Consider the following 21,703-nt stretch of genomic DNA (forward strand, 5'->3'; position numbering starts at 1 on the left):
AAATGACAATATAATATATAATAATAACAAGGAAATATCTCATTATTTTGACTTAAGAATCTATGATCTTTTTTTTTTTTATCTAATAATAACAAGGAAATATCTCATTATTGTGACTTAAGAATCTATGATTTTTTTTTTATCCAAGTGGCAAAAATAAGTTGCTTCCATAATGTTTCAATAGCAGAAATCCTAATTCTTCCGTTTGACAGGAGGTTTTCTCAAACAAAATAAAGTGAGAAGAACCGTCTCTCTCTCTCTTATAGGTTTCCATTCGTGTCACCGGTGTCACTTCTCTCCTCGGTCTGAACTGAAGAACGAGCTCCGACAGTGACCGTTCACATTTCTTGTTTGAGACAGTGTTCCCTGCATCCAGAACCTACAGTGACCCTAAACCTTCCTGAAGTCGTAGATTTTTTTTTTTTTAATGCTAAGTTTCCACTCGAAACTCCAGCATTTCTCAACACGTCAAAAACATTTGATTGTCAGCTTTTTCACAACAATTCACAGAACTTCCAAGTGCCTTTTGCCTGAGCATTATTGACTTTTTCTCTTGTGACGTCTTATTATCTTACTGCTGACTCTTTGACCTCTGACCTGAGCAACATTAGCAAACAGTGAACGCTAAGAGAATGTTACGGGAACTCCGTGTGTCTTTATTGATTAGTGTCTTTGGGTTGGAGGTAGGACTGTGTGTGGGTTGGAGGGGCCGGGGGGGAGAGAGGGGGTAGGCAGTGCGCTTTAATAGCTGACCGTCGGTCTGGAGGCCGGAGGTCGGCATACACCACTGGACGGTTAACATGACTTCGACATTAAAAATCACTTTAGTTCTTCTGCTTTTCTGCCAATTTAACGAGGGTTTTTTCAGTCGGCGCAAGTAAGGACAACGACTTTATACTGTTTATGTTTGGAGGAAATTTGGCATCAAATACATTTTTAGTTAAAGATTTGTGTCACATAGACATAAAAGCATAGAGTATGATTTATCTTGATCCACCAATAGTGATTCAAGGCTAGAGAAACAGGCTAGGTCAAATGTGAAGTCCTTAAATGAGTCCTTGATGTTTGATGCCTGTTTTCTAATTAACGTTTTTTGTTTGTTTTTCTTTGAACAGGAAAGTTAGGTACGTTGTGTTTCAAGCTCATTTGAAGAAGTACAGTAAGTGTGTTCCACGCAGCACGCGCTGCGTTGGCTGAGACTTTACAACTGACATACAGTATAACCAAATGTTTTAGTCGTAAATGTAGTCACTGATATGAATGTTTGTTGTTGCTTGTTTGCATTTAAAGCCCACGACAACAATGAAGCAAAGTCAATAGAGATAAAATATCTGGGGGGGGTTTTAGGCTCAAAGATGGAAGTATTAGTGTCTGATTTGAAGTTTTTAAACAGTTTAAATTACAAATGGAAACAGCCCTGAATCAGCAACAGATGTGAGTCAGCAGAAGAAATACATGTGTTTTAGTTTCTATGTGTCCGGTTCAGTAGTTTAACACCAGACAGTTTTAGTTAGCTGAAAAGGTAGTTATCAGTTTTTAGGTTTTATATATTTTTATACATTTTTAAAATGTTTTATATGTGATTAACTGTGTGTGCGTGTGTGTGTGTGTGTATTTTGGCAGAGGAGGATTAATGTCATTGAACGACTACTTGGGCCTACATCCGTAAGTGTCCAAAAGTGTGTGTGTGTGTATATTTATATATTAAGTTTACTGAATAATATAAATAATATTTTAAGTTTTTTGTTGCTCTCAGACACGTTAATCACTTTTGGTGAACGATGTTTGTTATTGATTTTGTTTTTTTGTTTGTTTTTTTTACAGGGAGAATAATGACATAAGTACTGCACCAAGGTAGAGTCTGAGATCAGTTTGAAGCTGCTCTCAAAACAAACAGTTTTAACCCATTTGACAACTAATAAATAGGGATGTCCGTTATTTGCATTAGCATAATTATGCAATACCTGTAAGAATCGTTATCGGTTTTTCCTTTGATAGTGAAAACCCGATAACGATACTGCCTGGGTGTGATGTGTGCTCTAAAAACAGTTTTGGGGATAAACAGCTGTATATTAAAGTGAAAAACACTAGATGGCAGCATTGCAGCTCAGGGGACTGTATACAGAATGCTGGTTCCAGCAACAGCATATCAGATATTGGCAAAACGTTTAATATCGGACATCTCTACTAATAGTTATTTAATTTAATATATAAATTTAAATAATACAAAAATGTTTTAACTTTTTTTCCAAATTAAATACCTCTCTCATCTCAACTTGACTATTGTTCCACGGTCCTCCAGGTATACGGTCTTCGCCCCGGACCTGTTGAGGACAGACAGCGAGGAGAACATCTTCCTGCAGGTCGATGGTCAGTCCAGCCTTCTCAGTGTGACCATCACTATCCTGGACTTCACCAAGACAATTCTACTTCTCCTGGAATCTGTCACACTTAACCAGGAAAATGACTTCCAAGCTAAAACAACCATACAGGTGACTACACAGACTCACAGCCTCAGGTCGTGCAGAAAAGTAGAGTTTAAAAACCTTTTAATGCTGGTGCAAGATTTTTTTCCACCAACATTTCCATTATATATTCCATTTACTGTACCTGTACAAACCACTGTATTGAGTCACTGGCATTCTGCATACAGTACCCTAATAATTAAAATTGATTATTTAAATGAGCTGAAATGCTGCCATCTAGTGACTTTCACTTTCATATACAGCCATTTTTCCCCAAAACAATTTTTAGGTCACACATTATTTGACGAAACCCAGTCATTGTGTTGTGTGGGGGTTTTTTTACATCTAATTTAATGAGTGTTTGATTGGATCTCTTCCTGACTGCGCCGCTCTTTCTTCCCAGCTTCCCTCAGAGAGTCTGAATCCTGAAGAGAAAAAGAACAAGTTTGTGTACCTGCAGGTTGACTTTGGCGGCTTCCATGTTGTGGAGAAGTTACTGATGGTCTCATTCCACTCCGGATACATCTTCATCCAAACGGACAAACCTGTCTATAACCCAGGAGAAGTTGGTGAGAAGTGAAGAAATAAAGGACGCTGGATGGACCGCAGTTGATTAAACTGAGTTATTGACGTTCATTTCTTTCTTTTTTTTTACAGTTTATTTCAGAACCTTTGTGTCCAATCCTAGTTTTAAGGCTTTTGACGCTTCCATTTCACTTGATATACAGGTAAGGAACATTTTTTAATATCAACAGTTGTTCAGACCAACTATTGTAAATCTAAAATAAAAAAAAAATATCTGGCACATAAAAAAAACCCTCTCCTGTAGGGGGTGCTATCAAAGCACATTGTAAAGTTTTGGTTCTGATTCAGTTATCACTTTGGGGGCGCCGAACCACACTCTGACTCTATCTAGGAAGCAAAGAGTAAACGACTGGCGATCGCAGCGAAACCATCTACAGTCTGTCTGCCTTCACGTATCGGTTTGTTTGTTTTTCTTCTCAGGATTCAGGGGGCGTGGTGGTGAAACAGCTGGTCTCGATGAGAGCCGCTGATGGCGTCCTATCAGACACGTTCACTATCTTTGAATTTGCAAAGTAAGTCGGGCCATTTCAGTTCAGTTTCCTTCTGCAAAGTTCTGAACCATGACCCTGCACATGATGTCAGTAATGCAGCTTTGACCTTTTGCAACACAAAAATAAAATACAAAAATAAATATTTCTTCAGGGCCACAGGCAATAATAATTTCCAACGCAGTAGTAATATATATTTACGTGTGTAAATGTGGCTACAGTGGCCTGAAGTAAATATTCACTGTTATTTACTCATAATTTACTTAAAATTATAATTTTGATGTATTTACGTTTCTGCAACAGTGAAGGAACCTGGAAAATAATTGCAAAGCTCGACCACTGGCCGCAGAACACATTCACTGCCCAGTTTGAGGTGAAAAAATACGGTGAGTTCATGTCTTTTTATAAATAATAACGATATGATGAATATTTAGGAGCGGCCACTGCAGCCACCTGTCGTTGTTCATTTCTGCTCCTCAAACGTCTGGTACAGAACGTTTTCACCTTTAACTTTGTGGTGCGTTTCAGTGCTGCCTGCCTTCAACGTGACTCTGACGCCCAAGAAGACCTTCATTGATCTCGAAGATCAGGAGTTTGCAGTGGAGATCTCAGCCAGGTGTGTTTTCCGACATTTGTTTGACTGAATTCACCAATCGAACATTTTCACCCGACAAAATGATTCAGTGTTCAGTTTAAATGTTGAGCAACTTAAAACCTCAGATCTTGTCTCTCCGCGTGTCTACGTTCGAGTTGAACCGCAGGGAATGTCTGGTTTGGGGCTGTTTTTATTTATTTTTTTGGCAAACAGAAAGTCTACAGTGTGTGTGAATCGGCAATATGTGTCAAGATGTAGGAGCAACGATACGATATATTGTAATGGTATAGTAATGAATGGTAATTAATTTAAAAAATTTTGGTTATGGTTTCATTATGATTTTTTTGTAGGTACCTGTTTGGTGAGCCGGTCCAGGGAACCGCCTACGTGGTGTTTGGAGTGAAGATCAACAAAGAGATGCAGCGTTTACCCTCAGTGAAGCAGGTGTCAGATGTAAGTCACATCTACAAATGGGGGCGCTGTAGAGAAGTTTTGGAAACACTGGTCTAGTTTTGGGCAGTTTCATGTCTAATGTCCTATCTATCATCCATCCTTCATCCATCCATCATCCATCCATCATCCATCATCCATCATCCATCATCCATCCTTCCATCAGATCAGTGATTTTCCAACTTTTGCAATAGCGCCCTCTTTTGTAAAAAGTTGTGCTGAACCCCAGCACATTGACAAATTTTACAGGTTTTGTTCCACTGAAAAACCCATATTTCTGCAGTTCTGTTTCTCTCACTGAATAAAGCCTTTTGCAGCCATCGAAAAACCCATATTTCTGCAGTTCTGTTCCTCTCACTGAATAAAGCATTTTGCAGCCATCGTTCTATACATGATACATGGTTTTTTGTTTTTTTTTTACTTAAGCGTTTGACGAAGTGACAGCTGAATGATTTGACTTATTTCATTTGGTGCTTTGTGCAGCTGGACGGAGGAGTGGTCACACTCAGCATGGATGAGATCAAGAGAGCGTACCCCGACGTTAGAACTTTGGTTGGCCACTCTGTGTATGTCAAAGCCTCTGTTCTCACCACCACAGGTAAGGAAACAGCAAAGTAGGACAGAGCAGTTTGAATTTCTCAGTAAAAAAGTGTGTGTTCTGTTGTTTGTGTGTGCTTTGTTTACTCAGTCCACCAAGGTCCAACTGTCCAGACTGTTGTAATCAGGACATGGACTGATGTTAACCTTTGTATCAGTCTGTTTCCATCACAGCAGCCTGCACTTGGCAAATGTCTAAACAAACTCTTAAAGCCTTTGAACAAACAGAGGGTTTTTGGAATATTGGGGCGTGTTGCTGCAGTCTGAGACACTTTATTTATACCCTTCATATGGGATGTTGCTGAGAGGACAGCAGTATTTTCACACACACACACACACACCACATACAATCCTCTGATTATTAATATAAATTTTAAAAAATGAGCTGCAATGCTGCCATCTGGTGACTTTCACTTCTATATACAGCTGTTTTTCCCCAAAACTACCTTTAGGGCAGATATCATTTGGCGAAACCCAGAAATTGCGTTATCTGGTTTTTATGGGGAAAAAAACCATACAGTCCTTATAGATATTACACAATTATGTTAATATCAGGCCGATGATATCGGTCGCCCGATGTCAGGCTCTGGAGCAAGTCTTTCTGGTGAATGATGTCCAATGCCTGACTGTAAAGTAAGTGTTAAAGGTTTTAACTCTACTTCATTGTCCACTTTATTTTCTTCCTGAACAGGAGGTGACCTCGTGGAAGCCGAAAAAACAGGGATCAAAATCGTAGAGTCCCCGTATGTCATCTCTTTCAGAGATACGCCAAAGTACTTCAAGCCAGGTCTGCCCTTTGACCTGACAGTAAGAATAGTCCTCTGTACTGAAACATTCAATCACTTTCTGTAAGTCACAAGTGAAAAGAAGAGAAAAAAATGTCATTGACAATAATTCTAGGTCCAAGTCAGCCATCACGACGGCTCCCCAGCCAAAAATGTTCTGGTCAGCGTGTCACTCATGGACGACCCGCTGGTCGTTTCCTCCGGCACTGCCAGGGCTACTATCAACATGCCCAGAATTCATTTCCCTCAAACCATCATTGTACGTATGACTGTCACAGCGTCCAGATTTGGTCCTCGACCATTTCACTCTTTTTAGAATTTTACATTTAACGCTTTTACTGTTTTTTGCTCCAGCGTTCTTTTGTGTGGACAGAAATGAGGAGAACCTCTTTCTGTGCTTTTTGACTCCTTATTTGCGTCCGTTCAGTGTTGACGTTCACACCTGTTGTGTTTTTCAACCAAATCTGTTTCCCAGGCGAGGACCACACAGCATGGTCTAAAACCAACTCAGCAGGCTGACACCAAGATGGTTCTTCTTCCATACCGTGCTCTTAACTTGAAAAAGCAGAACTACATTCACATCTCTGCTGCGACCAGCTCAGTGTCAGTAGGAGACAGGCTCTCCCTGAACGTGAAAATCGTTACAGATGAGCAGACAGCGAAGGTCTTCAGCGCAAATCACATCACCTACCTGGTGAGACCAGAGCTTCCTTTTTTACTTGGCAGAGAAATGTTTAAACATGTGTGTACAAAAAGAAGAAAAATCCTAAACTCTTGACCTCAGGGAAAAAAACAGTCGTCAATGCTGCGGAAAGCAGCAAATCTGTGCACAATGAAGTCAACAAAAATATATATATAGAAATTTAAAAAATGAGCTGCAATGCTGCCATCTGGTGACTTTCACTTTTATATACAGTTGTTTTTCCCCAAGAATATTACTATATATATATATATATATATATAATTTAATAAACTGTCATTTATTTGCAAAATCCTTAAATAGTTACTCCTGATAATAGCCACAGGGAACAGGAGGAACACTCAGCTGCACACATTATTCCTACTGTCCTTCTATAATATATTTTTTCTAATAATTACAGGTGGTTAACAAAGGTAAAATCATAACAGCCCAGCGTATGGACGTGACCGGTCAGTTGTTAACCGCCATTGGACTGATCATTACTCCTGAGATGATGCCATCGTTCCGTTTCGTGGCTTTTTACAGTGTCCCCTGGTCTGAGAATGAGGAGGTGGTGTCTGACTCCATCTGGGTGGATGTGACAGACACCTGTGTGGGAGGAGTAAGTGCAGCTGTGTCTGGTCAGGGAACTATTTATAACCTGTTTTGTAATTAGCAAATATATAGTCCGATAAGTGTCAGTAATAATATTCCAGAGCAGAACTTTAACGTTTACTTTGCCTTTTATGTGTTTATAATTATTGTTGCAAGTGTATTGTTGGAAAATATTTGGATTATTGTGTACAAAAATTACACACCCACAATTCAGAGGTTTATTTTCTCTCTCTGATTCTCTATAGTAGAAGATGCTTAGTGCCAGTTTGTGCATCTGTGACTGAATGTTTTCTGTGTCGTAGCTGAAAGTTGGGCCAGTGGCTGGCGTACATCGAGACTATGCGCCTGGAAAAAGCTTTCGTTTTCAGGTCAAAGGTGACCCGGGAGCAAAGGTCAGCCTGGTGGCTGTAGACAATGCAGTCTTTTTGCTCAACAAGGAAAGGCTCACACAGAGAAAGGTACACTCACTTCTACACACGTTTTTTTAAAGTTTTCTTGTTTGTTTTATTTGAACAAAGCTAAACGTGTTTTCATTGAAACAATATGGGATTATCATCATAGTCGGGTGGAATCATTCACAGAAATGTTTTTTTTTATGACCTTTTAAAAGCATTTCAATATTTCTGCTTTAGTTGTGGAACATGGTGGAGCAGGGTGACATTGGCTGCACCCGTGGGGGAGGTATCGATGCCAAGGGAGTCTTTACAGATGCTGGACTTTCAGTATCTTCAAGTACTGGATTTTCAACTAAATCTAGACAAGGTAGCCCTCTAAGAACTAAAAAAAAAAAATCACACTTAACCTTATTATTATTAACCAAAAACATTCATATATGTGGCAAAATTTGACATTTTCTTACATTCTAACGTACAAAATTTGTTTTAATTTCAGTCTAGTTTGCCTTTTTTTTTAAATATAAATATAAAATAAATACAGAAAACATATCTATATATATGTGTGTGTAACAAAAGGCAGCATCCTCTATAAATATCTTCCTTCCCTTAGACTTGCAGTGCCCAGGAAGTGCCAGAAGGAGGCGCTCGGCTGAGCTGTTGCGGCGTAAAGAGCAGCTTGGTAAGTCTGGAATGTGTTATCTCTGCTGACAACACTGTCAAGAAAAATCAAACCATGATATAAAAAAACTCAGTTTTGCACTTTGAGATGATTTTAATTACTAACGAAGTCGAACATTTTGCCGACAGCGGTGTCTGTATCCAGAGGGTCAAAAGCTAGGGCTCATGGTTTCCCTTCAAGCTTGTTGACGCATAATGAATCTGACCTAATATCGCCACCTCTGTTTGCAGAGAGTCACTACAAGGAGAAGCTGCAGCACCGCTGCTGTAAAGACGGCCTGAGGGCGGTCCCTATGCCGTACTCCTGTACACGCCGCTCCTACTACATCACTGAGGGCTGGGAGTGCATTCGTGCCTTCCGCTACTGTTGCTCCACCTATAGGGATGAGGCGTTTGACACCGAAATACCAACAACGCCACCACCCACCACAACAACGCCGCCCACAACCTCTGCTCCAAGGCCCACCTTTGCATTTCACTTTGCATTTGCAGATGTGGTTCCTGTTTTGAGAACTCATGTCAGGGATTCAGCCCCAAGTGAGTTGTTCACTGATTTACAGCTAAACCAGCTAGAACATTCACTTGTGGAAACTTTTTAAGCCAATCAGAAATATGCTGTTTTGGCTGCAGTACCAGTACTGACCAGGAGTAGTATGCGCCAAAGAACTCCTTTACTGTTTAACATACTTTTTAAAAAAACAACACTTTTAGCATGTAAATCTGTAAAAGAATTTTTCTAAACATTTTCTAATGGTAAATAATAATTAGGCATGTCCGATGTTTTCCAAACACTTAATTTCTGATTCCGATATCAACCGATGCCGATAAAGACCATATGATAATATTTATTTGGTTTATCTGTGCAAACCAGTATTCTACATACAATCCCGATTATTAAAATTGATTAATGTAATGAGCTGCAATGCTGCCATCTAGTGACTTTCACCTTAATATACAGCCATTTATTCCCCAAACTATTTTTTAAAGCACACATTGTTTGGCGAAACGCAGGTATTCTGTTATCAGGTTTTCATAACTGGAGGAAAAAACGATAACGATTCTTACAGATATTACATCATTATGCTAATATCGGCCGATATTATCGGACATCCCTAATAATAATTATCCTTTTTTCCCATACAGATCGTCGTATATATTTTTCAATGGCATCACCAGTCCAGCCCGAGCTACATGCGGCCAGTGTACCTGTAAATACAGGTCTGGAAGGAAGAGTAGAATTACAGAAACAGTTTCCAGAGGAGGTAGAGGAAGAAGAGGAGGAAGAGGAGTGGGAATACTTGGATGAAACCGACGTTTATGTGCGTTCCAGGTTCTTCGAGTCATGGCTGTGGAAGGATGTGAACCTGCCCAGCAAGGCAGAGGCAGACGGGTGAGTAGAAGAGCAGTGGTTTTATCACTTATAATGTTAAACGTTAAAAGATGCCACTTGCTCATGAGTAGCTGTAGTCTGTTTTAAAAAAAAGAAAAAAAAAAAGTAAATGTAGTTCGAGGTTGACTTAAATACCACTACAAAAAACAAAAACAGTTAAAACAGCAAAGATGAACCGTTTCTGATCCTGGTTAGCAGACCTCACTTATCCTTTCAGTGCTATCCTGGATTTCCTACATTTCAACAGCAGGAAATTCTTTTAGCGAACCTCATGTATAAACCTAATTTTGTGTGTCCGCACATCATATGTGTTTTATGTAGAAACTGTTGATAACCTTAACATGAATCCTTAGGTTCGCATCTGAGACCGTTGACCACATTTTACCAGATAGCATCACCGAGTGGGGAATTATGGCCATCAGTTCTTCGCTCAGTACAGGTAGGTGGAGAGACACGTTGGAATTTCAAACGTTATGAATTGAAAGGATGGCACAGAAGAAGAGGTCTGATCTTTGCAGGCTTCTGTGTGGCTGAGCCGTACAATGTCAGATCCTGGAAGCGTTTTTTCGTAGACCTGAAGCTTCCTCACTCAGTCGCCAGGAACGAGCAGGTGGAGATCAAAGCTGTGATCCACAACTACGACTATGAGAACTTGCGCGTACGTGCATCCTCTCACTCAGCTGCATATGATCTCGTCTGTCTCACATCGTCTTTTAACTCAAAGAAAACTGAAATGGACAGTAAAAACAAAACCAAATTACATGCTGAAACCGGCCCTAACACTACAGTAAACTCGGCATGTTGTCGTCTCAGGTCAGGGTGGTGCTGATGAAGACGGAGGACATCTGCAGCATTGCATTCAAAGATAAACACACACAGGACGTGTCGGTGCCGGCCGGCTCCTCCGTCGCAGTGCCTTACACCATCATGCCGTTGGTGGTGGGAAAACTCCCTCTGGAGGTGATGATCCTCGCCAAGGATTACCTGGGGGACCGGGTGCAGAAAAACCTACGGGTGGTGGTGAGTCATTTGTTTCCACAGAAAGAAGTCACATCCATAACTCCGATTATTAGACGTTTGCCTCTTCAGGAACAGTATATGTATATATATATATATATATATATGTATATGTATATATATAGTCGTCTTTTTTGCTTTCTTTTTAAAAAACGATTTATTGAATCACATCTAGTTTGTAACTTCTATCCAGAGTCACCTTGGAGGGAGTGGTGAGTGGTGATAGGGATTTAAGTTTGTAGACAGAACGCCCTTCCTGACACGGTCCATGAATCTCATCCACTGTATTCCATAGGCAGAATAATATAATGTGGATTTTGGACGTTTAATTATGGACTACCCGCTTGTTTTTAAATTATGTAGATGGAAGGAGTGCAGAAGACCGAAGTGAAAAGTGCGGTTTTGAACCCATCGGCTGAAGGCGGTGAGGAGTTTACCTCGACGTCTGATTTTGTAATGTTCTGTTCATTGTTACATTTTCATCCTCCTAATTTTTTTTTCACTATGCTTACGTCCGTTACAGGAACTCAGACAGTCATTTTTGACAAGGTCTCACTGGAGTCGGTTGTGCCACACTCAGTTCCGGAGACATTCATCAACATCAGAGGCAAGTATCAAACACAGCTGAAGCCGAAAGAACCCTCAGAAGAGAATTAGGTTCACGCCTAAATTCAACTCAACTTCTACAGGCAACATATTAGCAGATAGCATTGACAACTCCATCAGTGAGGACTCCCTGGCATCTCTGATCCAAATGCCTGGGGGATGTGTGGAGCAGAATTTGGCCAGAATGACTTTGCCGCTCATTGCCACCCTCTATCTGGATCGTACCAACAACTGGGAGAGCGTAGGGGTGGAGCGCAGGGCTGAAGCTCTTAGTTACATCACTAAAGGTGAGACAAGAAAAAAAATGAATGGAATTTATCAATAAATCATAATAATAATATTATAATATTATATATCTAATATTGCACAGTCACAAATGTTATACCTTGTCTTTCTAGGGTACCAGAACCAGCTGGCCTACAAAAAGCCTGATGGTTCTTATCCCCCCTACAGGCGTGAAGGTGCAAGTACATGGTAAAATTAGCTCTTCTCACTGAACTATTAAATGGTCTTTGATGGTTTGCAGACAGTTGTAACTGACTTGACCCTTGTGACCCTTGTGTCAGGATAACAGCGTATGTAGTGAAGGTGTTCTCCGTGGCTCACACCATTGTGGGAATCCAAAAGCAGCAGGTGTGTGAGCCTCTGATCTACCTGGCCAAGAACAAGTATCGGCATATAACGAGAACCTTTGTTGAAGACAACCCAGTGTACTCAACTACCATGACTGTGAGTGTACAATACTACAAGACCATCCGACCGCAATAATACTCTACTGCGCCCCACGGAGTAGGCGTTAGAGAATGATGCGTAATTATTTGACTCCCATATCTACAGTTGATAAACAGACTTTTTTTTTTTCATTGCTCAAGAGTCCAATCTTGTGAACCTCGTTTTCTCCTCGTGTCTTCAGGGTGGCCTCCGTGGTGATGACCCTGAAATAACCCTGACGGCCTTTGTTATGATAGCATTGGCTGAAGCAAAGCAGGCTGGGGTACGCTGCTCTGATCCAGATGTGAATATGGAGGTAATTTCAAACATATATATGTATATATATTTTTAAAAAATTTTTTAGCTCTAAAGTGAAAAAAAAGTCTGTTTTCACAGTCGATCATCCATAAAGTTGAGAACACCCTGAGAAAAGCTCTGGTAATGAGGGGGAGGAGACCGTACACTGTGGCCATTGCTTCCTATGCACTGACGCTACTGGGCACAGATCGCTTCAAGCCAACACAGGAGTTACTGGCAGCAGCTTCTCCAGGTAACTTGATGTTCAACCCCTGCTGAGGCATCATTTCATTTCTCGTTGGTAGAAACGTATTAAAAGAAGCTCACTTTTTATTCTCTCTCTTCACTAGATCGCACACATTGGCCGGACGCATACAACACCTTGTTTACATTGGAGGCCACTGGCTACGCATTACTGGCACTGATGAAACTGAAGCAGATGCAGGAAGCAGCAACAGTCTTTGAATGGCTCAGCAAGCAGCGGAGGAGAGGTGGTGGTTATGGGTCCACTCAGGTACCAGCAGGGGGCATACTTGCTATATTCTTTTGCAAATATGATGTTTTGGCCTTGCATCAATTGCTTGTAGTGTCCAGAAGACATCAGAGTTAGGTCATAACATTATGGATCAGTGAAGTTGGATTCAATTTAGTCATTCATCCTGGAACTCCTTCTGAATGTCCATTATCTGAGGTTAAACTTATGATAGGATCATTTGTATTTACCAGGAAGCCATCTTACTTTATTGTCATATTAAACGTTCCTACAAAAGTTTCTTTTAAACTAAGCTCAACACCTCCAGCAGCTTGAACTTTCAGAATAATCCCTCAATGTTTAATGAGTACTGAGCTGTACATGTATATTTTATATATGTGTACAGTATCTACATCTCTTTAGTGCCATAACTAACTGATGTGTGCGTATAGATGTAGAAACGACAAAAGCTAAAAGCTCTCTTTTTATTTATTTTTAGTCAACAGTGCTACACTAGCCCACAGCTGGAAATTGACGTGTTTACATTGTCAAAGAGAATGCTCACTAAAATGCTCTTTCCATTCCAAACAAACCACTCTCTCCCAGTCTACCATGGTGGTACTGCAGGCTCTGTCTGAGTACGAGATCCACAAACCCCCGGTCATGGACAACAATTTAGATGTGGACGTCAAAATCAAGGGACGCCAGGAGCTACGCTACCATTTCAACCCGACCACTAACTATGCTGCTCGCTCATCCCGGGTGAGATAAGTGAAGAGAAATTGGTATCCGGTCCAGTAGGGTGTCCTGAGTGTACAGTTTATGAAGCAGGGCTTTCTTTTTTTTCCTAGATGCCTCTAAACGTTGGCCTGGAAGTAGAGGCTCGTGGAGGAGGACAGGGAATACTGGAGGTACAATTATTTCATTTTCAGGTTCTCACGGCGTGATGGACAAGCAGTGTGATGTTTTATTTTTACTCTTGCATTTAAAATACTTTCATATGGATTTGTTGTCCATACTGTGTCAATACTGTGCCATATTAAGACAAATGGGCTTTGATAGGGTTTCAAAAACTAAGAATATGTTCTCTCTTTTTGCAAAAATCAGCTGGGCTCAGCTTAGATACAACCTTTTGTGTTGTTCACTGAAAATTGTTTTGTTAAGATTTACTGTGGTATCGTTTTAATTAACCTCATCAAGAAAATGATGCTGGTGTAACGGTGGTGTATTTTCTCGTTGCTACCGCCCCGGGGTCCACGACCCTTGTCCACAGAGGTGTTGCGTTGACGGACCATGAAATAAATTAGAATTTTCCACGTTGTGTCTTTAAACTTCTTTTATAAGACAAGTGGAATCACATTTGAACTCCGTTAAACTAGTGCTAAAACAAAACCCTTTTTTTTATTAGGAATGAGGGACTGGACATTCACATTTATGATGTAATTTAAATTTAGAAATTACTAAAACATTTGCCTCCACGTTTTTTTTTTTTTCTCACGCCTGTCAATTGTGTGTATCGATCCAAGATGGTGACCTACTACAACCAGGTGCCTGAGGTGGACGAGAAAAAGCCGTGTGAGTACTTTGAGCTCAACGTTGCCATCGAAGAATCCAGTGGTAAGTCCAACTATGAGATGTTTTATTTTTAACATTAATGTGTAAAACAGAATATCATTTGTTTGTTTTGCACACCTTGGTGGAATGTGTTTAGTGACTGTGGAAAATAATAATAACTGAATTGTTCCAACCAATTTAATATATATGTTTATAATGTAAACCATTCTGACAAGACTTTATTTCTTCATCCTACAAAAATCCGCCAAAAAAATTAAAATACATCTTTTTATCTCTGTAACAGAAAAACCTCCGGCAGATGTAGAAAAGTCTTTCCAGATCACCATTAAAGTCAGGTGAGAAATTATCTATGTCTTCTCATTCCCCCGATTAGAAAACACTCCTTTCTGTAAATGTAAAAAGAAATCATTGTACAATGGTCTGCTGTTTTTATTCACTTAAATCTATTATGCAATCTATTATCATTTTCCCTGTTTTTAAATAATAATGTTTGAATTTGGAAGTCGCAATTTGGCTTTCACTTCTATGAAATAAGGACGTGGCTATTTCACAGGTTAGCCACAAGGGGGTGACATAACTTTTTTCTCCTTTGTTTTTCACTCTCCTTCCTTCTCTCTCGCTCTCTTTCTCTTATTGTCCTCCCTCCCCTCTCCTCCCTTTATTTGTGATACAGAGCTCTGGGACCCAGAGATGTCAGAATGGTGATCCTTGACATCAGCCTTCCAACAGGCTTCACTCCAGAAAACTCAGACCTGGAGATGGTAATTACCTTCCACCACTAATTAATAAAGTAAATGACTCACTGTTGACAATCTGTGTCAGCTGCTTGTCCACTTTTTTTTTTACCTACAGATAGAGATGCACAGTCCAGGAGAGAAATTCATTAATTTGTGTAAACTACAACAACTGATATGTCACCGTGTGACCTCTGTCAAATGTTAGCTGACATTTGCTGATGTGCCGTATGTCTGTGTGTGTCTGTGTGTGTGTTTTTTCAGCTGTCCAACTCAGTGGATCGTTACATCAATAACTTTCAAATAGTGGACAACCTGAGTGACAGAGGATCTCTCATCCTCCACTTATTCAAGGTAACTCCACATTTCTTTCTTTTCTGACTGGGGGGCAGAAGAACAAGAAGTAAAAGAAGAAAAATAATTTCGAGAAGAAGAAAAAGAAGAAGTAAGATTGCATAAAAACAAGAAGTAGTAAAAGAGGAAAAAGAATTAGAGGAACGAAAGTAGAAGGACAAATACAGTAAATACTAGAAGAAGTACAAAGTACAAGAAAGTACTGCAGAGGAAGATGCATATTTCCACTTGTGCAGAATAAGTGTTGTCCCTGAAAATGTAAATATAATTTGCAACAATGTAAAGATCTCTGACCGTCTCTGTCCAGGTTTCACACAAGGAGCAGGAGATCCTGATCTTCAGACTTCAGCAGAGGTTCAAAGTGGGAAACCTTCAGCCGTCCTCAGTGACCGTCTAGTTTTCCACCCCGGGTCGGCCCGGGGGGGGGGGGGGGGTGCTCTGTATCACACTCAGCCCACAGATGGCTGAGTGTCTCTTGGAGTGTGTCGGTTGTTGAGTGTAGGACAGATACAGTTTTCTCCTCCCAGAAACACCTTGATTCAGGGGAACACCATACACTCTCGGTGCCTCAGGTGTGGTCACCTCACCTTTGTTTTTCCTATCATGACTTTTTCAGTTTTCAGGTGTCCAGCCACTCAGAGGATAAATACCAACATTTTCTCCAGCAGTCATTAAGAATGATGAAGAATGCTGTTGGTTAAGACGTCAAACGTCTTCCCAAAGATGGTCTCCCAACCTTTTAAGAGCCATGACACACATTTTTAACAAATCTCAGAGCACACCACCAAACGAAAATGTCTCAGAATGTATTTGTAACCAAGTCTAACGGTTCTCTAGTTTCAATTTACTCACAGTTTACTAACTGAGTATAAATCCTGTTTAGTTGAACACAACCCTGATATACAAGCAGGAATTGAAGATCTTACCCAACAGCCCTGAACGTCTTTTTTTCTTTGTTTTTTTAGCCATCTGCTGCCACCTAGTGGAAGAGTATATAATTGTTGATAGACATAGCCCCACAGCACAGTGGTTCTAGAATCAAAGCCAAGTCTAGTTGCCCATTTTTACACTTTTTCAGATAAATGACCTGAATGACTGGGACCCTGAACAAGGTCATAACATATTTCATTTCACCAAGTCGCCTTTAACTCTGCTCATTAAGCATCATAATAAATATGCATAAAAAATATCATGTGTTTCTACTTCGCCTTCAGATCACCGCTGCAGTCGAACCTACACTCCCAAGGAGGACAAAGAAGAGCTGGCTCAAATCTGCAAAGACAACGTCTGCCGCTGCACACAGGGTGAGTGTGTGCACATGTCTGCGACCGCGTGTGTGTGTGTTCTTTGTTAAATGTTGTGCTGACATTTTGTTTTACTCACAAACCCCAGGTGACTGCTGCATCCCGAAAGCTGACGATGAAATCTCCATCGGTAAAGAAATGGTGACGTTCGCCTGCAGCGGCCTGCGCCACGGTACACGTGCACACATGCTGCTGATCAGTTTGGATTGGCTGTTGGATAACTACAGCGCGGTTATACTATTGGATGGATTCATGGTTGGGTGGCTTGATGATTGGATGGATTGATGGATGCATGGATCCACACAGTGGCTGGGTGATGAGTGTAATGAGTCAGATGGATGGATCCATGTTTAATATACATGATGTTACGAGTTAAGGATCCACCAAAATGTGAAGGTCAAATCTCTCCTTGACCCTGAACATCAGAAACGTTCCTCCCTCGTGTGCAGCGAGGTCATAATATAAACGTGTTCTTCTGTTTGTGTGCTGAAGTTTTAAAGGTGAAGGTTCTGAGTTTGGAGCAGAGTTACTATGACAAATATGAGATGGAGATCATGCAGGTCATCAAGCTGGGTAAGTCAGTGCTGCACACACACACAAATGAATAAATGAAGTGTTGCATTATATGTTTAAATAAAGTTTAGTTTGATTTGAGGAAATTTGTTTTTTTTTCTCCATATTTACATGTTGATAAAACTTAAAATAAAATACTGTTTGTGAATAACAACAACAAAGCGTCATTTAGGTCACTAACTAAATGTTTGAGAACAAAGTTAGTTGAAAAAAAATAAACACTATATTTAACATTTTGAAGCCTTTACTAGTTAGGTGTACAAAGGTGATAGACATGTTTCCAACAGTGATGGGATGACGTCTCCAGGACCAACTGAGCATCTGTATTTTGGGGAAACATGCTAAGTTCTTCATGACTACCATTTGTTGCGTCTTTAATTCTTACACACTGATGAAATTCATTTAAAGAATGATTGTATCGCAGTGTGATTTTATTTCTGTCCAGGCTTTGGTAACTCGTCACTAAGCTCTATGTTTCCTCCTCCTGGCCAGGTGTGGAGGCTGGATTTGAAGTTGGCCAGACGAGGACCTTCATGTCTCATGGAAGATGCAGAGAGGGACTGGACCTGAAGCAGGGCACTGAGTACTTGATAATGGGCCCCAAAGAAGATCAGTGGAATGTTGACAGTGACACCAACAAGTAAGATCTGCCATGTCTTGGTGTATAATCCAAAAGGTTGTAAATGCATGTGGCCACCGTGTATATCGTGACGATATTTCATTGGTCGTGGTCATTGGTATATTAAATTCATTTCGAGCCATTCTGTGTGATGAAAAGCACGTGTTAAGTTGACCAGATGGAGGCGCACGTGGCCTATAGGCAGGGGTTTAAGGCAGTGTTTACCAACTCTGGGGTCAATCTGACACATATTGATTGACAGCTGCGGTCACGTGACAGCACATGTGACAGCTACTAAAAAAATGTCATCAGTTTGAGATGTCAAGTTTGAATTGTTCTGTGTGATTGACAGATACATCTACATGTTGGGAAAGGACACCTGGGTGGAGCGCTGGCCCCAGTCCTCAGAATGTTCCAGCAGTCCACAGCTGCAGGCCAAATGCAACAACCTGGATTACGCAGCAAATGATCTAACTTTTAACGGCTGCGGACTCTAGATGTGTCGGAGTTCCAATATGGCAGATTTTGTTTGTTTGGATTTAAGAAGACAAAACTGCAAATCTCAGGGTCCTTGTCGGATGAGTTTGTAAACAATAAACAAGGTGTTGAACCTTTGTCTGTGCTCCTTGACTGAAGCTAATGTACAGTTAGCATGACTACAAAGTAATAGCTGGTTGTAGTAAACATTTTGGGATCGGCTCTCCGCCCTGACATTCGATGGAACGATCAATTAGGTCAATAGAACTGTTTGAATTTTAGGTCAGGCTTTGTCAAGAAAATATCCAAATACTTTGGAGATTCCATGTAAATTAGATAGAAGTGTATATTTTTCATTTTTATAAAATTTACTGAACTGCTTTTATAAAGTCTTAATTGCTATTCTATAAAAAACAATGCTTTATTGAACATTATTAGTTAAAAAAGTTATAAAAACATTATTTTACAGATAATTATACAGCGTTATATTATGCATAGTTTCCAATGACACAAGATGGTATTGAAATGTTGATAAGAGGCTAATGACAAACGTTACTGTTCAAGTGCCTCGGTCTTAACGTCAGCATGATAGTACAGCTGATAATGCTGCATATTTGGCATGGTCTTCTCTGCCTGTGCCCAAAAACAAAGTTCAAACATATAAAATGTTGTCAGTGATTTAAATTGTGGGAAAGATAAATGGCTACAATAATACTGTATCTGCTGATGCAGGTTCGGCTTTTAAAATCAATGTTTTTTGACTGTGCTGTACAATACTGCCGGGTCTTCAACAGTTACTTGATTGCTGAGCCTAGAAATGACAAAAAAGGAATTATTAGATTTATTACAAACACACATAACACATATATATCAATATACATATATACATGTATATGTAAATATGTGTATAGATGTGTGTATATACATCTATATACATATATCTGAAAAAATATAGCTACATATATTCAAATATATATTTAATGGAAAAAATATTTGTTTATTTTTTTATAAAGAAAATTAGAGATTTTGCTTAAGCAGAACACAACTTATGCTGCTGGGTAAATATTATGCTACCTTTTGCAAATTTAAAACCATATGGTAATGTTAAATATTTTTACATGCAGACTAACCGAAGTTGTACTGCCTCACTGGAGCCGTTTTGTTACCAATAACAATTTATATTCTATTTATATTATATTCGTGTTCATTCAGTAATTTGTGTTCATTTGGTGCTGTGCTAAGCGAAGAAATATGCTTAGCTTTTGTGTTGTACGTGCTAGTGGTACAGGGCTGCAGTGTGTGTCTGTGTGTGTTTGAATATGGGGGCAGGGGGTGCAAAAGAACATTGGTGGAATGAAAAATAATCTATGACTGTAAGAAATTTTTACTTCAAATTGCCACTTCGCACTATATCAACCTCACAAAGTAAAAGGATGAGGTCACCTAGGGACGTCAGTGTAAACACTGACGTTAAGATCTATGTATGGAATTACAAGCCACGTGTTGATACCTCACACAACCAAACTAAGACAATACCGTAATTTCCGGACTATTGAGCCCACCTGAATATAAAACACACAGACTAAATTTAAACAGAAAAAAATAATTGTACATATATAGGCCGTACTTCTCTATAAGAGGCAGGTGAGCACATGGTAACATGGGATATTTACACACAAAATTTTCTTCACTTTTAATGATTAATGTTTTTTGGGGGGGGGGTTTCGAACAGTGCCTGTAACACGACTGGTTACCCGTTAGCTCTTTCCTGCTTCGACGCCCCGAACGTAGTTGGAATGCACAAGGAAGACAGTGATCTGTTCCTGGGCCGAAGCTAACATTAGCTCCCGGGCTAACTCACTTCCCTTTGTGCTTTACGGCAGCAGAGGTAAACAGAAACAGGGAAGTTGGGGTCTTTATCATCGGCCACACCGAGCACAACAGAACATAAAAAGCGTTTTAGCAGCTACTGTTTAACCCACTCACGCTTCAACATGACAGGGCTCAAACTGCTCTCAACTTTCGCCACCGTTTTCGCTCTCTCGCGCGGCCCACGCACCTATACGCACAAAGCCATTCACAGACAGACCTACGCTACTAGTATAACACAGAGTAGCCTACCAAGTCATTGATCGATAGTGGTATGATTTTTAGCCCTTACAAATCCATAAATTTGGGGGAGTGAGGAGGTGTGGTGAGAGCCAGTGTGTATGAGGAAGAGAGGAAAAAAAAAGTAGCGGTTTAGAGTCCGGATATTACGGTAATATAAAAATAAATGAAACTAAGTGTTGTCATTGGGAAATTAGTAAAGACACTGTCTGCAAATGACCAACTGCTCACCTTGGTTCAGAATGGGGCAATTTAACAACACTGTACTCTAAAACATCGTCTTCAATCTCCTGTGTCCCGTGTCTACCAGATCTATAGTCCATGACATTTGAGTAGACTGGGTCTCTTGAGGTTCTCACGAACTGGATACTGGCATAGTGTGGTTCATGCTGTTCTTCTGCCTAAAAGTAACAAAACCCATGGCAAAAAAAGTGTAAATATATATGTGTGTGTATGTGCACATACAAAATATATTGCCTACAATCTTATGTTGTTTTATATGTACAACTAGTACAGTAGGTTCTTGGTCGTCTAATTAAGTAGTACTGTACCAGTTCTCGGTTGTCTGGTCTTTCTCTTGCTTCAGCCACTTGTCTTGGGGACATTTTCTTTCTGATCAAAATCAAAATTTACATTGAATTACTGTTTAACATGAAGTCAAACTTAGGAGGATTTCAAAGTATTTGACGTATTGGTGTACTTGCACCCTTACCTTATCAGAAAGATGAGAGATACCACAACTACAGCCAACAAAATAGCAGTGGATGTTCCAATAAATGCTGATTCTAACGCTCTAAGTGGAACTGGTGCAAAAGAGAAACAACCTATTTAGCATCAATTAGTCAATAATGAAGAATACTTACAGTATGTACATGTTACTTTAATTATTTACCTGCTCTTACAACCAGATGTTTGGTGGTGTTCTGTCGTCCTACTCTGTTCTGAACTTCACACTGATAATTTCCCCCATGTTCAGTTGTGACGTTAGTGATGGTGAAGTTCTGTTCTGTAGATATTACTGTGTTCTCCTTGTACCAGGTGTAATTAGCTGCTGGGTTAGCATCAGAGCTACAGGTCAGAGTCACTGAACTGCCCTCCATGATCTGACCAGGGGGACTCACTGACACAGATGG

At 40.1% G+C, this 21,703-nt stretch overlaps 3 protein-coding genes across 3 annotated transcripts in view; 2 read left to right on the top strand and 1 right to left on the bottom strand.

Moving 5' to 3' along the window:
- Nucleotides 1-731: 731 nt before the first annotated feature.
- On the top strand, nucleotides 732-15,902 carry LOC103383182 (complement C3-like). The gene is made up of 39 exons (XM_025058356.1): nucleotides 732-877; nucleotides 1,116-1,124; nucleotides 1,624-1,665; nucleotides 1,825-1,854; nucleotides 2,303-2,492; nucleotides 2,869-3,034; nucleotides 3,123-3,193; nucleotides 3,471-3,562; nucleotides 3,842-3,924; nucleotides 4,067-4,154; nucleotides 4,484-4,586; nucleotides 5,067-5,181; nucleotides 5,872-5,987; nucleotides 6,081-6,224; nucleotides 6,441-6,659; nucleotides 7,066-7,266; nucleotides 7,562-7,717; nucleotides 7,892-8,021; nucleotides 8,265-8,333; nucleotides 8,564-8,869; nucleotides 9,476-9,722; nucleotides 10,076-10,161; nucleotides 10,241-10,380; nucleotides 10,536-10,742; nucleotides 11,103-11,163; nucleotides 11,263-11,346; nucleotides 11,429-11,632; nucleotides 11,744-11,819; nucleotides 11,912-12,074; nucleotides 12,259-12,372; nucleotides 12,453-12,606; nucleotides 12,704-12,867; nucleotides 13,432-13,587; nucleotides 13,677-13,736; nucleotides 14,352-14,442; nucleotides 14,684-14,735; nucleotides 15,074-15,161; nucleotides 15,399-15,488; nucleotides 15,796-15,902. Exons 1-39 carry the CDS (start codon nucleotides 801-803, stop codon nucleotides 15,883-15,885), a joined length of 4,734 nt encoding a protein of 1,577 aa, XP_024914124.1. The 5' UTR covers nucleotides 732-800; the 3' UTR covers nucleotides 15,886-15,902.
- A 772-nt stretch (nucleotides 15,903-16,674) lies between these two features.
- Nucleotides 16,675-18,525, top strand: LOC112487456 (complement C3-like; the record flags this gene model as incomplete). Its single annotated transcript, XM_025058438.1, has 5 exons — nucleotides 16,675-16,792; nucleotides 16,881-16,964; nucleotides 17,285-17,365; nucleotides 17,858-18,005; nucleotides 18,337-18,525. Coding segments are annotated over 5 exons (576 nt in total), but the record flags the coding sequence as incomplete, so codon positions are not given.
- Nucleotides 18,526-18,866: 341 nt separating this feature from the next.
- The window catches only part of LOC112487457 (carcinoembryonic antigen-related cell adhesion molecule 6-like), a 7,040-nt gene continuing 4,203 nt past the window's right edge, over nucleotides 18,867-21,703 (bottom strand). Inside the window, exons 4-8 of the mRNA XM_025058439.1 lie at nucleotides 21,463-21,690; nucleotides 21,283-21,373; nucleotides 21,122-21,182; nucleotides 20,802-20,971; nucleotides 18,867-19,272 (exon numbers count right to left, since the gene is read on the bottom strand). Coding sequence (XP_024914207.1) covers nucleotides 19,209-19,272; nucleotides 20,802-20,971; nucleotides 21,122-21,182; nucleotides 21,283-21,373; nucleotides 21,463-21,690 — 614 coding nt within the window. The 3' untranslated portion in view covers nucleotides 18,867-19,208. The remainder of the gene's footprint in view (nucleotides 19,273-20,801; nucleotides 20,972-21,121; nucleotides 21,183-21,282; nucleotides 21,374-21,462; nucleotides 21,691-21,703) is intronic.

Source organism: Cynoglossus semilaevis, chromosome 9 (assembly GCF_000523025.1).
Source record: "Cynoglossus semilaevis isolate Cse_v1.0 chromosome 9, Cse_v1.0, whole genome shotgun sequence".
In the NCBI taxonomy this organism is placed as follows: Eukaryota; Metazoa; Chordata; class Actinopteri; order Pleuronectiformes; family Cynoglossidae; genus Cynoglossus; species Cynoglossus semilaevis.